At 33.0% G+C, this 17,296-nt stretch overlaps 2 protein-coding genes across 4 annotated transcripts; one reads left to right on the top strand and one right to left on the bottom strand.

The window, feature by feature from the left end:
• Positions 1–3,089: 3,089 nt before the first annotated feature.
• Positions 3,090–4,966, bottom strand: LOC105157054 (transmembrane protein, putative (DUF1218)). The gene is made up of 3 exons (XM_088879019.1): positions 4,693–4,966; positions 3,851–4,101; positions 3,090–3,671 (listed from the first exon to the last, which is right to left on the bottom strand). The coding sequence occupies exons 1-3, from the start codon at positions 4,837–4,839 to the stop codon at positions 3,281–3,283; spliced, it is 789 nt and encodes a 262-aa protein (XP_088735145.1). The 5' UTR covers positions 4,840–4,966; the 3' UTR covers positions 3,090–3,280.
• A 6,955-nt stretch (positions 4,967–11,921) lies between these two features.
• On the top strand, positions 11,922–17,270 carry LOC105156856 (uncharacterized). 3 transcript variants are annotated; one of them, XM_020692999.2, is made up of 7 exons: positions 11,922–12,158; positions 12,807–12,896; positions 13,577–13,779; positions 13,923–13,981; positions 14,064–15,740; positions 16,283–16,439; positions 16,511–17,270. In XM_020692999.2, exons 3-7 carry the CDS (start codon positions 13,662–13,664, stop codon positions 17,182–17,184), a joined length of 2,685 nt encoding a protein of 894 aa, XP_020548658.1. In that variant the 5' UTR covers positions 11,922–12,158; positions 12,807–12,896; positions 13,577–13,661; the 3' UTR covers positions 17,185–17,270. The 3 variants fall into 3 exon arrangements, with proteins under 3 accessions (XP_020548658.1, XP_011071398.1, XP_011071397.1); XM_011073096.3 differs by lacking the exon at positions 12,807–12,896 and having other exon boundaries at positions 16,517–17,270; XM_011073095.3 differs by lacking the exon at positions 12,807–12,896.
• The last annotated feature ends 26 nt before the right edge of the window (positions 17,271–17,296 follow it).

Below are 17,296 nucleotides of genomic sequence, written 5' to 3'. Positions count from 1 at the left end.
ATCAGTTCTTCTCTTCAGATCATTGCAAATATGTAGTTTTAATTTTATTTAGATTTTTGTGTGAAATGAGTATGTTATGGACTAATTAATTTTATATTATTAAATTAATATACTTTCAATGAGAATACATATAAACGAACATATTTTCATTCTTAATTTTCGTTTCATTTTTTTACTTTTATTTCCAAATACCCTAATCACAATGAGTTGAAGCCCATTTAAGTATGAGCTGGGGCACAGCTCGTCATTTTATATGGGTATATTACGACACTCAGTCGTGATTTTGTGGTGTTTATACTATGGTCAAATGCTATTATTGAAAACGTATAATTTATCATTTTATCTCCATATATTATGCGCATATGATAGAAAAATACCCAAAATGCCCTTCTCTAAAATTTATAATTAAAAATATTAACGAAAAAGTCCTCAAAACACTGTTTAAGATTTGAAAAGGGAATAACAACAATGTTTGAAAATGGGACCTGGTGTGGGGATTTGACGAAAATGTCCCCAAACTTAATCCTAAATTTCTAATAACATAAAAAAAAAAAAATCTTAAATTCATGTTTGATCCGAGTCCGACAAAATTCAAATTTAAATTAATAATTCACACAAAATTATACAGCTCCATCATGTCTATAAATATACACCAAATGCAGCCCTTTTGCTATATTTGAAAACAGTTGCACTTTTCTGATTTTTTTTTTTTTTTTTTTTTAGGAAAAAGTGAGTTTGATGGGGAAAAAGAGGAATAAACCATTGACTATTAGGGTTTTGGAATTTATGTTTATTAATTTGCTTCTAACCTAATTTCTAATAAGTTAGTGGTCCGTATGATATTATTATTAATGCAACAAAAATATTTGAATTTTTAAAGAATCTTATTTTAGAATATATTAATTGATGAAAAAAATAGTTAATTAACCTCAAATTAACTATATATTCAAAGATTAATTCTTTTTTAACAAGAGTAAAATGACAAAAACACCCTCCACTCCGTGTTGCCATTCTAACAAAAAAGTAAACCGCGTCGGTGCATGCTCACCTTTTCCCGTTCAAAAATACCACAAAAAGTGCAAAAAAATTATATTAAAAAATTTAAAAAGAAAAACACAATAAAATAGAATTCTTCATCCAATCATATCAATTTCTTCTGCTAGAAAAATTCTTACCCAAATCAAGTGTGATACAATTGTCATATAATTGATCACTCTTCCTAAATTATACACTAAATATTAAACTTGTCATACAATTAATTTAAATCTGACCAAAATTCAATTTAAATTAAAATTTTCCATCAAATTATTACTCCCACTACTCTATATAAGTGTAGTCTCTCATCCCATCTCCTCACTCCCATTTCTTGATCATAAGTTTCCTTAGAATTTTTCCAATAATTATTTTATTATTACTACCATCTTTTGCCCATCAAAATTAATTCTCAACAATCATTTTAATTTTGTATTTTTGTGAATTATATATTTCAAGAAAATGGAGAGAAATGTTGATCATGGGCTCAAATTGTTGTTGCTAGTGATCATCATCATGATACTAATATTTGCACCGAGAAATGATCATTTTCTAGTTGCAGCTCAAAACCTGACTACTTCTATTGCAACATGGGAGGGATCAAAGTACCAGATTGAATGCACAACGTGCTCAGCTTGTGACAATCCATGCATCACCCCTTCACCACCGCCGCCAACCGCCACGACAAGCTGCCCTCCACCACCATCTCCTCCTCCTCCTCCTCCTCCTAGCTTAGATGGAAACTACAACTCCCCACCACCACCACCTTCTGCAGGAGGCGCCACCGGCTACAACCCTCCGCCGGCCTACACCACAGGGCCAGCGCCGCCGCCGCCTCCGAACCCGATTCTGCCGTACTTCCCTTATTACTACTACGGCCCGCCGCCACCTTCATCTTCATTCAAGAAAATCCGGCCACCATCATCTTTGTTTTCATTTTATATGCTTGTAATTTTCTTTACTTAAAATGAAAATAAAAGTCAGTTTTCTCAGAGATTTTCAAGCTTGCAGGGGTGAACAGAAAGAAAGGTTTCTTGTGGATTTACGAGAACACCCCTGTTGATCATGGAGCAAGAGAGGGAACATGTAGGGCAACTATGGAATTTCCTCCCTTTAATTTCTTCCTCATTTCAATGTACGTAGTACCGAATCTGTAATTCTTGACAACTATTTGAATGTTGAAGTTAACAAAATTTTAGGGTTGGAAGGAAAGTCAGTCAATTTTGCATAATTATGGTAAAATTTTTATACAAACTAAATCTGTTTGATTGAAAGTGTAATATACTTGTTATATGATTGGTTATTTTTATTTTAATTTTGGAGTGCACACCAATTATATTTGTACTCTATTTATTGTATAATTGATTCTGATCTGATTAAATCTGATTCGTGTTAGAACTTCTCATAACACGAAGTATCAATATATTAGTAATATTGCATCCGCATGCCCTTTTTTGATCCCAGGCTAAAATAAATAAATAAACGACTGATAAGACCAAATTAGATATGACTAAACTGTCAAAATTTTAATATTATAAAATTAAATTATAAGAATCAATTGATGTATGATACAAAATATTACATTCCCTAAGTTACAGTACCAGAATTAGCATTTCAATGATCAAAGAGCTTAGAATGCCTTTTGAAAGTACATTTCCCATATTTGCAGCATAATGCAGTATCTGGAAAGTACAACTTTTTATGCTTTGGGTACCCTTGACCAGTAGAAGAGGTAAATTAGAGGGTCGTTTGGCTAAATTTATTTAAAAATATTTGATCAATTTATACATTTCAAAAAAGATATTTGTAGAGTTTAAAAATCAATTTTAAATTTTTCTAAAAAATAAGCTAGCTCCCAAAGTGTTAGAATAAAACAAATTTCTGGAGTTTATAAGATATTAATAATGACAATTTTATAATTAATATGACCGGAAGTGAAAGAGCTTGTTAAGATACGAAGAATAGTTAGAGCTTGATAAAAAAAACCTTAAAATAAGCTTACGACACATCTTAGCTCTGATTCTTATATACGAGTTCTATGTTTTTTTGGAAAATCAAATACTTTATAATAACTTATAATTATGTTCTCAGGATTTTCACCAACATCTTTCGACTATTCAATCTCTATGATTCTATACAAACCTCAACCAATCAAACTTAAGACCTCCATGTAATAAATTGTATGCTTGTTTTTCACCCACAAATTGTTGCATATATACTCTTTGAGTTGGACAGACATTCTTTGCTTTCAGACAAGAGTTGAGTGCTTGTCAAAGGCTCTCAAGTAATGGTACAATGTAAGAACACTCTGATCTTGTCTTGCCAAAGGGCTCTCACTAGGAGCAGCCCTTATAGTAGTTCTTTCAGGCGATCTTGGTGGGGAGGCATACATGACTGAGGCCTCCCACATTTCTCTTCGTCTAATTTCCCGTTCTTCAAAGTATCGTTCTGCACGTAACGCTGTGATGTATAGGCCGAAGGCCAGGAATACCGTCACTAGGCCGAGAACTCCGGCTGCTGTGAACAAACCTTGTCGAATGGTTAGGCAACTAGGCCGTGGCGCCGCCCAATTTTTCAGGTGGCCCGACTCGATGCTTAGTCCGATCAGTAGTAGAATCTCTCCTACTGCAAATGACATCCTGCAATTCAATTAAAGAGTCATCAGCTGTTGCAGTGTAGAGCCCGACCTAATATTATAATTTGGTTCAAATGCATAAAAAATCTAACTTTATAATGTATCACATATTTGTTCAAGAAGATTTTCTGTTTATTAATATTTTTATAACAGGATAAAATATAATTAACCCAATTTTCTTACCACGTGGCGACGAAGAAAGATCCAGCTTGTCGTGTAAGATTTTTGGCAAAGACAGAATCGAGGTCCCACGACATCTCCATCAGAGCGTCCGAATCACTCACTGCGAGCAATAAGTATGTGTGCTGCACCACCATGGCCATTGCCAGGGCCAAGAATGCGGCAGTTGCCGATAAAAGAGGCAGCTTCCCGCTGCCGGTGTATGCGCACTGCGACGCTCTTCCTCTCCCGTCATCACTCCACGTCCATTTCACCTGCACAATTGTATCATATTATAGTCCATGTAATCTAATGTTATCGACGATACATGTATGCTAAAAAAATAGCACGAATCATCATCGACCCCATCAACAAGCAAAAATTTGCAAAAAGAATAGCAAACAATTCATGCTAATTAGAAATGGCCACAAAAATATGTCGTTACAAAGCAATAGGGAAAAACGCTATTTTTGTCTTGCATGAATTAATTTTTACAATTTAGTCCTATAACATTAAAATTTTGGCAATTTTCATCATTTTTCGTTCAATTTTGACTGAAAAATTGCATGTGACTTGCACATAACTCAATGAAATAGCAAATGCAGTCTTGTAACTTTGGGACGTTGACATTCTTAGTTCTGTAATTTAGGGGAGTTGGCATCTTTGATCCCGTAAAAATTGATTTACAGAACTAAAATTATAATTTGATTGGTCACATGCAATTTTCTAGAAAAATTGGCTGGAAAAAGACTAAATTAAGCCGCCAAAATTATAAAATTACATGATTAAATTACGAAAATAAATTTGTATAGGATAAAAAATGTCACCCTCCTAAATTACAAGGCTAAAATTATATAAAGTGGTACCTGGGAGCGGGCAGACTCGGCGACGAGGCAGAGGATGAAGCAGAAGAGGCCTAACAATATGCATAATACCATGAGGAATGCGGCAGTTTTGGTGCGGAGAAGAGTGGGTTTGGGGGTGGGAGCAAGATCGGCATGAGTGACTGCCATCAAGTTTTGGTTTGAAGAGGTCGGAGATGAGTGATGAGCATTTGGAGATAAATCAACTTTTGTGCATTACAAAAGGAGAATTACTTGGAACAAAGGTTGCTTAAAGCCCAGATATTCCAATATTCTTCCCCCCTTTTTGTTCTTCAGTTTTCATACACCAACATATTTATATGCATGCTGCTTTTTCTTTCTTTTTTTTTATTAAGATATATATGTCATGTCGGAAATTAGAATTTTGCAACGTTTTTATCGTTATAAGTTAATCTATGATGTAAGGATACAGACACGATGATAACTTAAAAAAATTAGGACATGACACAATATTAACACAGTTATAAATATATTTTTTTTATTATATATATAAAAAATTAAAATATAACACTTTGTGTTTGTGTAAATATTAAAAATAAAATACTTATAAAAATATATATTATTTAAAATAACAAAAATATTAAATTTATAAAAAGAACGTGATAAAAAAAAAGATGAATGAAAATTAAAAAAAATATTTAAATTAAATATTTAAATTTATAAAAAGAACGTGATTTAATTCTCAAATTACATCACTATTTAAATTAAAGTGACAAAATATTCTTTTTTCGATAATTGTTCTTCAATTCCTATACTTTTTTCCTTGGTGGGCTAATTTTTCTTATATATAATTATGATCACATTTGTGCACTCTCATTGCACAGTGTGAAAGTGCAACTATTTATTTATTTTTTGGCATATATTCGTTTATTCCCCGCACAAAAGTACTTTATTTTTAATTACATTATAGGGATAATTACACTCTATTTCCTTAAAATTTGATTACATGCAAATTCCATATGGGTTGAAAGATTATATCTAGTACACTGAAATTTATTTTCGTCTAACAAATAGGTCTTTTCGTTAGTTTAAATTCATTGAATTTGCTGATATTAATAAAAAAACTGAACAAATTAATATTTACCTTCAATTGATTTATTACTGGATTATTGTAAGTCAAATAATTTTTTTCCGACTAAACTATCCTTATGACAGTGAAAGTATATCTCATCACATGCATTAACGTTTGAAAATGTATAGGAGTAATTTGGCTATAAAAGATTTATTTAACCTGCAATAAATTAGTAATAAGTCAATCGAAGGTAAATATAGATTTATAACTCTTTTTTTTTGTTGTTAATATCAGTAGATTCTGTGAATTTTGACTAACGGAGGAACTTATTTATAGACGAAAGTAAATATTATGGAGATTAGATGTAATTTTTTTTAAATTACAAGTGGTTTAAATATAATTATACCAAATTTGAGGAGATGAGAGTGTAATTATGCCTAAAATATATAACCAAATAAAAAAAAGAAACACCCGAATAATTTGTGCATAATCAATTAAGGAAAGATAATTTTGGATTTGTTCCTCTAGAAAGAAAGATGGAGGTGCTTCCATATGTCTTCCATGAACATCATTTTGCACGAGCTCCATTCTTTTTCAATTTTCTTGTCGGAAAATGAATTAATTATTAAATTAATTTGGTCAATACACTTGTTCAAATTCATATCTTGGTTTTTTCTTTTTTTTTTTTTAGAATTTAGCAGGAATTAAAAACAAAAATTCTAGATGAATAATTAAAGAAAATATTTATGTTTGTTAATAACCTAAATTTAATTTAGTCCCCGTTCGATTTTATGATTGAGCAGATCAAACATGTGTTTGGATTGAAAATACAATTTTTGGAGCTGGTCGGGTTCTTTTATGATAAATCACTTTCGGGATTAGATTCTATCAAAAGCTAAAATTTATAACTTTTAATTCCACCACAATTAATTATTATTATTATGTTTAAATATCTAAATGCCTACAGTGTAAATTAAATAAATTTTTAATTTCTTGTCAAAACTGTGGCAGCATCCAGACTACTTTCTCAATCATAAATCAAGATTTATATTGTTCTAATTGATGCATGTGAAAGATTGAGGTAAAGGATGGAGGCGCACCAGATTAGAAATGGGGTCTAGTGAGCCTCTAAGGGGTCCCACATAATTTTTGTCCATCAAAATTCTCAAAATTTGTGAACTGACTATTTTATCCCCATAGTCAAAGGTTGATTCCAATGAAAGATTGGGTTCAAAACTTACTCTGGAAAGACCATGGTTAGTCAACCTTAAGGTCATGTCCGGGTTGAACTATCTACAGTTTTATTATATTTGTACGTATTACCAAGAAATTTGTTAAGACTTTATTAAAACTAAATTAATAACTTAATTTTTTTTATATAGAATATTTAAAGAGCTTAGAACTAAAAGCTCACCCAAACACACGCTTATGCAATTGTGAATTTCTTTATTTCTTTGTTTTCTTCTTTTATTTGTTGAATGTAAACTACTAATATAAGAAATAATTTTTATCAAGTTCGCTTGAAATTCAAAGTTATTGAGGACAATACATACTTATTTTCAACCATGTCATCGATGAAAACAGAGATTGAGATGGCTTACTCCTTGGAATTTTGAGAAAAACATCTTGATTCCTAGATAACAAACATTTTATGGAAGTTGACTTGAATTGCTGCGCATTTTTTTTCCACGTCCACGACTTTCCAATTCGAAAAATGATTGCTAAGTATATTGGAAACTGGATGGGAGTGTTGAACACATAGATCATCATCGTCATTGGGGTTGTACATTATGAATCAAAGTTAAGATCAATGTTCATAAATCACTTGGGCAATGAGGCAACCTTTGTCGACCATCATGGTTATCCTCAGTTGGAAGAATCAAGGCTTGGGTGGGCCCTGAACAGTTCATAAATTACGAATTATAGTTTTATATATATATATTTGAACTTTTAACACACTTTTATGTACTAATATGCCTTATGAATTATTTTCTTTACTCACTCTCTATTTATTTATTTTTTTACATTTTTTCAAATGTTCATTTAGCCGTAAGGGTAAAATAGTAACTTGTACCGAATGAACTGTTTTCTTCTCATTCTCTATATATATACTGCATCTCAACACTTAGTTCCCAATGGTTGGTTCAAACTTTTTCTCATATATATATATGTATGAAACCAATGGAAGAAGATGCATATGAGCCTGAGGTTCAAGATTTTGCACCTTCACCATCATATAAGGGACTGTTTGGTTTTCCAATCAAAAGAGTCCTTATGACACTGTCAGCATTGCCACAGAAAATTCGCACTAGGCGGCCATCAAAACGCGCACAAGAAGGGCATGTTGATTGGGCGTGGTCGAGCAACATTTCTATCACCAGCTGCTGAAAACTTTGTAGGTGCACCCCATGTTATGTCGCTTTCCCGACAAGCGGTGTTAGGTGAAGTGGAAATTAATTATTTGTAAGTAAAAGGGATATATAGTCCACTGACTCCACTTCATCAACATTCTCAAGACTCTTCTCCCAATTGATGTGGGATGAGGAATTTGTAACACACTAGTAAGGAAGAGTTTGGAGAATAATATTATTGGAAATCAAAATGGTACAAGAAACAAGACCAATGGTATTCAATTCATGTTTTAGATTAATTATTGATGTCGGAAATTTTCCATCAAAAATGCTTCTGCTCTATTTTTATATTACCATCAAATTATATTAAACAACTCAACTTTTGATAATAACTATATATATATATATATATATGGCTTAAATTCAATATGTTATTGTAGTAGATGACTCATATAATTATGCACAAAAAGAATTGTTATGCTGTTTATCCTTATTCTGTTGTTCTTACTAATAGAAAAATATATATCCAAGATCGATTTTCAAGAATGATATGTGGAAAAATATTTTTTTTCTTCTCTCTCTCTAATTAAAGTAGTGATGAAGATGACCACGGCCACGTGTAGTAAATCACACACACGCTCCCAAAAACATCAATTTTATTACAGAAACTATCTCAATTTTTTGACTATCATGGGTGGTTTCTATATTTTACCTAGAAGACAAGGGGAGATTTGTCTAGGTAGACTATAGATCATGAGCTAGATGTCAATATAATTATCCAATTAAGTAATGCATGTGACTCCTAAAATTATAAGACTCGTACAAAATTAGAACAGAAAATACTTTACTTAATGAGACACGTAATAATGGAGTCGTAATTGATGTAAATACTTGAAAATTTTCATAATTACAATAATATTCTTTTACTTTAGTGGTGAAAGTTTTAATTTTCATGAGAAGAATGTGAGTTTTTGTGTAGTGTGAAAGCATATATTAATTTCCCTTGTTTCCACATTTTCACCCAAAATAAGACAGACTTGAGACTGAATATATAAATTTAGCTTTTTCACAAAGTCGAGATTAAAGGCGCAACCCAAGGACAAGGACAATCACAAACCTACCAGATATGCTTGTTTTTCTTATTATTATTTATTATTACAAATATTATCATCATAGTCAATATGTTCATAGATTTTGAAAATAAATTCCTGTTTATAAATTATTCTTATTTCTTATATAATTATAAAATTATTACTGACAGTAAAAAAATAAAGATAGTTTGTGTAATGATGTTGACATTTTCTGGGGGATTTATGTGTAATTCTTCAAAAAAATGTGAGTGGTTTGTGTAAAATAATATTGATATTTCTGATAAGTGTAAGTATATTATCCAAAAGGCATGGGTAGTTTGTGTAAACAAACCATAAGCTAGGGGGTGAAATGTAATTATTCCTAGATCTTATTGTAATTTTTGATCCAATAATTATAAATAGAACATGCGATTTGACCCTTTATTTTTGCTGAAAAATTGAAAATGAATTGAAAAACAACATGTGCAGATCATGTGTCTCTTCAAATTTAAGCCAGCACATGACTTGCACATGTCAAATTTCAACAGATTAATTAGAATTTTCCAACAAAATGTGTCCTCAAAATCGTGAAATTACAAATCTCGTCAAGTATCATTTCTTGAAAAACCAAAACACCAAACCCATATAATTACAGGATTAGGATTGCAATCAAGCTGATGATCATAATTATCTCTATTATTATGATAATTATTATCATCATTATAGTCATTATCATCCAACTAATTATTTACTTAATTGTTTAACTAATTATAGTCAAAATCATATATAAATAAAAGGTACAAATTAAGTAATTGATCAACTTAGAAATGTGTTGCATATATATATATGTTTGATGTAACACGCAATTTTGGCAATATGCAACTAAAGTGAATCATTTGTTAGGTAATAATGTGGATGAATCATAAATAGAAACAAATCATAGGATTTCCAAATCTTCAATTTAACTCATTTTCTACATTTTAATTATTCTTTTAGGTCAAAATTATGACAGTTTGATGCTTCATCACAACTACTCTTTGTCATGTTCTACCATTTTAAGGTGGTCTGAAAAGTCACAATTTTATCCAAATAAATGAAAATAAAATAAAATGAATCGATTTTGAATTTGTATTAATAAAACTTTGTTGATAAAACCAATTGGATAAAATGATGATTATTTTACGAAATATATATATACATATATATGTATATATATTTAAAGACATCTTAGTCATATACATTCGATATATGTTACATTTTTATAAGTGTAAGATTCTCAAATTAGAGTAGGGTTTCTCAACCCTATCAATATCTAAATATTGAAATTTGTAATTGTTCGAGGCAGGGCTACCCCATAGGGCCCACAATACACGAAGACGCGACTAGCCCACATCACTTTGATAAGGGTTCTCGAATCTCCTCGAATATCATGTTAACGTTCTTGCTCAATAATTTAATTTTTAGAAATGAGTTTGAATTTGGCAAAAATTCAATAGTAATTGAAAAACTTTGAATTCGAGCGTAATAGTTGTTGTTGATTATAGTTTCATATAATTTCGTTCATAATATTTGATATTTTAATATAATTATTTGTATTTAAGAGCTTAAATATAATGAATGATTAATATTCTATAAAAGAAAAAAAGTCACAACTAAATCATTCTCAAGCATACACTTTAAATTATTGTATAATAAGAAGTTTTTATATAACATTTGGAGTGTTATTGTTTTAATTTGATATACTATAAAATAAAATTAATGTTTTCTCCTTTTATCTTTCTCAATCAAGTAAAAAAATTAAAATCCCAAATTTTAGGCCAAAAAAATGAAATTGAGATCATATTTTCATACTAGTTGAAATAGAGAAAATTAATATAATTTGTATAATATTATGTATATAATTCTTTCCCTAAAGACAAAATGGACCTACCTTATTTTGACCATCCCCTACACTACCTTTGGGGCAAATTATGATTTAAAATTTGTTTAATTACACTTACGCCCCTTTTAAAAATATAAAATTACACTTTTTTTTTAAAAAAAATAAAATTATACTTACAGTTCCTCCACAAATTCTCTATTTACACTTGACTCCCTTCTGCTAGGATTTGAAAAGAAAATGCTGACGTCAACAAATTTTTTTTATAAATTTTCGTTATTGCTCATCATTTAAATTCCCATATAAATTTTGTAGTTATAAAAAGGAATAATGTGTATATATATATGGAGTAAGGTTAATATTATTATATTTTTTATAAATATAAATTTGTTACATGAGGGATAAAATTAAAAATTTATATAATTTTTTGCTAATTTCAGTATTTTTTGTTTAAATTATAATTAAAATAGGTCAGATGAAAATAATGAATTTCGATAGTGGCAAATATGAGCTTAGAATTTCTTTGTGATAAAGTATAACTTTTTATTTTAAGATGGGATGACATATAATTATCTCTTTAAAATTCAAATAATATAAAATGATAAATAATGAGAAAGGATTGACTTTGAGTTCATCAATATTCTCCGTTCCATCACTCCACCAACCCCAAGATTCTTAACCTACACCACGACACAGGGAATCACCCCCCTAAAAGTGGGGCCCTTGAGTTACTGTTTAGAATTTGAAATCTCTCCCTCACTAAAGAGACGTTACAAGATTTTAACCTTTTCTGTAGCAACAATATTATTATTTCTGTTTCCAAAACATTTTTTTTTAAAAAAAAATTATTTATATATATTATATTTGTCTTCCATATTTTTTCAAAATCCAAAAATTTCCACTGTCTCCTCATTTATTGCTCAAACTATTGTACCACTCAACAGTTTTCCAAGACAGCCTCCTTCTCACTGCTCTCTCTCCTGACCAAGAACTTCCATCTTCTCTCTCTAAAGCTCTCAATTTCGACCTCTTCTTGCTCCGAAACATACATTTTTCTTGAGTGACATATTGGATCATAAAGTTTGCAGCTTTTGCAACAGGGGTAGCTCATGGGATCTTAATTTCAAGTGGGCTGTGTGAGTTTTCTTGATTTCAGATTGTTTTACTGCTCTTGTGTTAATAATGTTAAAAGGGTCTTACATTTTGGGTTTTTGTGATCTTTTGTGTTCATAACATATTTGTTTTGTTTTGGTGTTTTTGTGTTACACTGAGGGCTCTTGTGAAATGGGGTCGTTCTTGCTGATCACATATGTATGTTTTTTGTTATTTTGTGCTACATTCAACATGTGATTTGAGGTTTGTGTCCATTGATGAGGAGAGTGTAATAAAATGAAAGAAATAGAAAAAAGCAGAAAGAACACTAGGATACTGCACTGCTATGGAGCTTGTGTTGGTTGGTTCTTTGATTTTAGTCCAACTGAGTTGAAAGCCACAGATAACACTTAGTGTTCAAATCTTTAAGAGCCTTCTTGTATATTGGGTTAGTATTAGTAGTTCAGTTTGGAGATATAACTTGTTGATAATTATAATGTAAAAAAGCCATTCACTTAAAAAGGTGTTTCCTCTGATTGGCATAATTATTATATGCATCTGCATCTTCTGCTGAGTGTACGGTGGCCTCATATCGTAATTCCGTCTGTGTCTTTTGTTGAGTGTTTGGTTGCCTTGTTAGTTGTTTCGTTGGCATCGGTGGACTTCATGCTGAAAAGATTAGAAAATCACAGGTGCACGCTTATCCTATGGATGCTGTGAGGCTCGCCCCCTAAAGCTCCAAGTGTGAACATAGATTTCTGCAGGGACAAACTTATGTTTAGGTAAAGGTGGATCTTTTAGGACAATTGTGTTTAGTATAAACCTAGATTAGCAGATTTGGATATATTTGGGCTGAGGGAGTGAAACTCTAACCAGTTAACTGATGCATTTTATTTTTGTCCATTGATGATGCAATATGGCGAGGATAGTGAGACTTAAACACCAGAAGAATGATTGGGATGAATGTACTAATTGTTTATTCCTCAACGGTGTATCATTCGCATACACTGTTTTTCAATTACTCTTATAAATTGGAATCCATAGTTTACATCAAAGGCATGAAGACAAACTCCAGCTGTTCCGATGTCATTATTTGATACCGGACAGCTGATTACGCGACCATAATGCGATTATGACCATCCAGTTCTGGTTTGTGAAATCATCATTTGCTTGCCGGACTTTCTTATTCAGGTTTTACAATATGAACTTTGAAGTTGTTACTCCCCTCTATTTACATGGATCTTTAATGGATGTGTGCAAATGTGGAGCAAAGATCCATTGGTCTTAATTTGCCACTTTCCTATATTGTAACTGGTGTTTGGTCTGAGATTTATCTGAAATTGTAACAGTCAATCTTTCAGATTGTGTTGATGTGAGATCTTTTGTTTCTTAAAGCTTTATACCGTGATCAAATATAGAGTAGAAACATCAAATTACCTCTCCAAATTTGAATGACTTGCAGAGAGGAAGCATGTGATATTGCTTGTTCTTGCTTTCAAGTTTCACTTTAGGAACATCAAGTTTTATGTGATATCCACTTGCCGGGTATGGGGATTGAGAAACAAGGCTCCAAAGGTGGAAATTATGTTGGTGGCTTCCTCCAGATGTTTGATTGGAATGCTAAATCTCGAAAGAAGTTGTTCTCAAGCAAGTCAGATATACCAGGTGTGACTTGAAAAGTTGCTTAGATTGATAACTCTATAAGTTTCCTTTTTGTTTCTATGACCTCCATATGTGTATGCGTTATAGAATATTTCATTCTTGATTTTGAAAGGCTTAAATAAGGTTCTTTCTTCTGATTAATGTAGAGCAATCCAAACAGAAGAAAAGATGCGATGGAAATTTGCCAACGACCAGGCTACAAATGGTAAGTATATCATGAGAAAATGATTGGTTGATACTCATTCCTCTGTGATTTATGAATTAACAGATCCCTTTTTTATGTCTAGCTGGATGAGGATGAAAGTGCAGCTGGATCAAGTGTTAAAGGAAGTAGTGATTTCAGTTGTGCTTCGTCAGTCATTGATGAGGACTTCTGTGGGACGAAGGCCCCTAGTGTTGTTGCAAGACTTATGGGATTGGATTCCTTGCCGAAATCTAATATGCGTGAGGCCTATTCTACTCCACTTTTTGATTCTCAATCTCTTCGTGACTCTTATTACCGAAGTAAAGGTCTTGAATATTATCAAGATCAAATCATGCACTCCAGCAGTCTGCAAGATGTATCCATTCGAATTGATACAGAGCCAAAATATCCGAATGTCAAACACAGGCCAATTGAGAAGTTTCAAACTGAAATTTTGCCACCTAAATCAGCTAAGTCGATTCCAATTACCCACCACAAACTTCTATCTCCCATAAAAAGTGGTAGTTTTATCCCATCTAAGGATGCTGCTCACATAATGGAAGCAGCTGCAAGAATCATTGAGCCAGGACCTCAGGCAAGTACAAAAGCAAAGCTGCCTCCAGTTGGATCTTCAGTTCCACTAAGGGTAAGAGATTTGAAAGAGAAGGTCCAAGCATCTGGAAAACAATCAAAGCTTTTTGAAGGGTCTCAAAGAAAAACTGAATCTAGAGCGATCAAGAACCTTAGTGGACATTCAATGAACAGAAGCTGGAACAGATCAGCGGATGCAGCATCAGTAAGGGTTCTTCAAGATTCGGAAGAATCTTCTGTCAGTGTGAAGAGTAAAGGAAAATCCATTTCACTTGCATTACAGGCAAAGGCCAATGTTCAGAAAAGAGAAGGCCTGAATGTGAATGGCAGTAGAAGCTTGGTCAGCCAGAAAGAACCAACCGAGCTCAGCCCTGGTCAGCTGTTTAAAAGTCAATCAACAACACAGAAGAGTGTGCTCAAGAAACAATCTTCACAAAATGGTTCAAGTGTGCTCCGCCAGAACAATCAGAAGCAGAATTGCATTGTTGATAGAGGAAAACTTCCTCTGAAATGCAGCTCAAAAGGTGCTAAAACTCTCAATGGAGAACCTTCTTCTGCAAGGCAACGGAGTTCTAGTAAACTTGCCGGGACCTCTAAAGTTAGTTCCAGGAAGTTGGGCTCAGAGGTTAAAGATGAAAAAAGGGAAGCACTATCTTCTAGCTCAGAAAGACTTACTCGTAAGAAACGGTCTATAGATGGGAATTACCACTCAGAGAAAAGCCAAGCGGCTCATAACATGGGGGTTGATAAAAATGGGAAAGCCGTCCAATCTAGTGCTATTATGGATAGGCAGAGCAGTTGGGATCAAGATAGTGGAAGGACGGGCACAGATGTTATTTCTTTTACATTCACTGCTCCAATGACACGATCAGGATCGGGTTCTGGGAGATCTACAGAGCCGGGGGAGAACTATAATGTCTTCTCATCAGGCTCTCAAAGTAAAAGAGCCCTCCTGAGTTTAGATGGGTCAAGTGCTTCAAAATTTTCTATGGGACATAATATCAGGGGAGGTGATGCATTGAGCACTCTTTTGGAGCAAAAACTAAAAGAATTGGCTCATAAGGTAGAGTTTTCTCAGCAGAAGTTGGGGATGATTTCACATGATTCAGTACCTGGTCAGATGGCCATAATGAGTTCAACCGCACAAGAAGCAAATAAAACCCAAGCTGGAATGCAGACAGATAATCAGGTAAGTTAAACCTGCTACTAATCTACGTAAAGTATCCAAGACTGTCATAATTTGGACAGAAGTCCATCTACATATGAATTGGTAATTATTTATTAATTTCAAGCTTCTGTTTGCTGTAGATATACCTTCCAGAATGCTAGTGTTCCATGTGTAATAGATAGTGTGTATTAGCTGAATTCATTAAAATATACTATTAGATTAATTCTGCAAATATTAATGAAAATGGAAGTGCTATTTTATCAGGGCATGAAATTTTTTCCAGATGCCTATACTTTTGCCTAAGGAATTTACTAATACTATTGTATGAACCGTTTTCATTTCACGAAGTGGTGATGCTTTTGCAGATATATACTAAACTATCCGCTTTAATTTCTAGCCAAACAGATACACATTTGATAAGGGTTGTCAAGAAAACCTTTGCAGCATTAGTGAAAAGCTAAAGATAGGAGGCAATTCCAAGAATGTAACGCAGTGGTTAATAAGAAACTGTTCTAATCTCTATTATTTTTTTTTTAAAGTTAATCATACATTGTTATACATAGGTGGTGCTGGAAGACATGAGCACGAGTGACAGCAACATATCTCAAGCCAGAAAGTTACTTGATTGTCGACTTCCAAGTCCAGTTTCAGTTCTAGAGCATTCTTCTTTTGCAGACAGTTGGAATTCTTCAGACTCTGCAGACAGTAATAGCATGGGAGGTAAGAGGTGTGCTTTTACTATTGTTCGTGTGGAACATCACTATCGTAATAAACTGAGCTTTTATTACCAGTTGTAGGTGGCAAGCAATGTTCATCAGTGCAAGCTCAGGAAGTGCTCGATACGTATTCCTTGAAGATGTTTCTTCCAATTGAAGCAGATGCTGAGTTATCAGACTCGGCTTCTTCAACTTCTATTGGGACTGTGGCAAAACGGCAAGAAACTGCCTTAACCTTGACTGCAAATGGGAAGCTTGGAAGGTGGGAGCTACAGTATGTCAATGAGATACTATGCAGTATAGAACTGATGTTTAAGGATTATGCTTTGGGCCATGCACGTGAGATCATAAATCCTCGTCTTTTTGATCAATTGGGAAGTTGGAACCGGCATTTGAATGATGGCAGAGTCATTTCAAGAACAAACCAAAGGGTTCTGTTCGATTGCGTCAGTGAGTGCTTGGAACTGAGGTGCAGAAAGTATGTCAGTGGAGGATGCACATTATGGGCTAAGGGTCTATCAATGGTTAGAAGAAAGGAGAGATTAGCTGAAGAAGTCTACAAAGAAATTTCGGGTTGGAGTGGCATTGGAGATGCTATGATAGATGAACTAGTAGATAAGGACATGAGCAACCAATATGGAAGATGGCTTGACTTTGATACCGAAGCATTTGAACTTGGGATACAGATCGAGTCCCGCATTCTTAATTCTTTGATAGATGAAGTGGTAGCTGATATGTTAGTGCTTTAACAGCTTAAACTGAAACCATACTTCACCTCCATTGTAAGTTATTCACCTCCAAGACAGTTTCCAAAGCTTTTTCCCAATTTTTGGCTTCTCTCTCCCCTTTACTTTACTGCAA

Source organism: Sesamum indicum, linkage group LG3, assembly GCF_026168435.1.
Source record: "Sesamum indicum cultivar Baizhima isolate 11 linkage group LG3, ASM2616843v1, whole genome shotgun sequence".
Classification (NCBI taxonomy): Eukaryota; Viridiplantae; Streptophyta; class Magnoliopsida; order Lamiales; family Pedaliaceae; genus Sesamum; species Sesamum indicum.
This window is presented reverse-complemented; position numbering and strand designations above follow the sequence as displayed.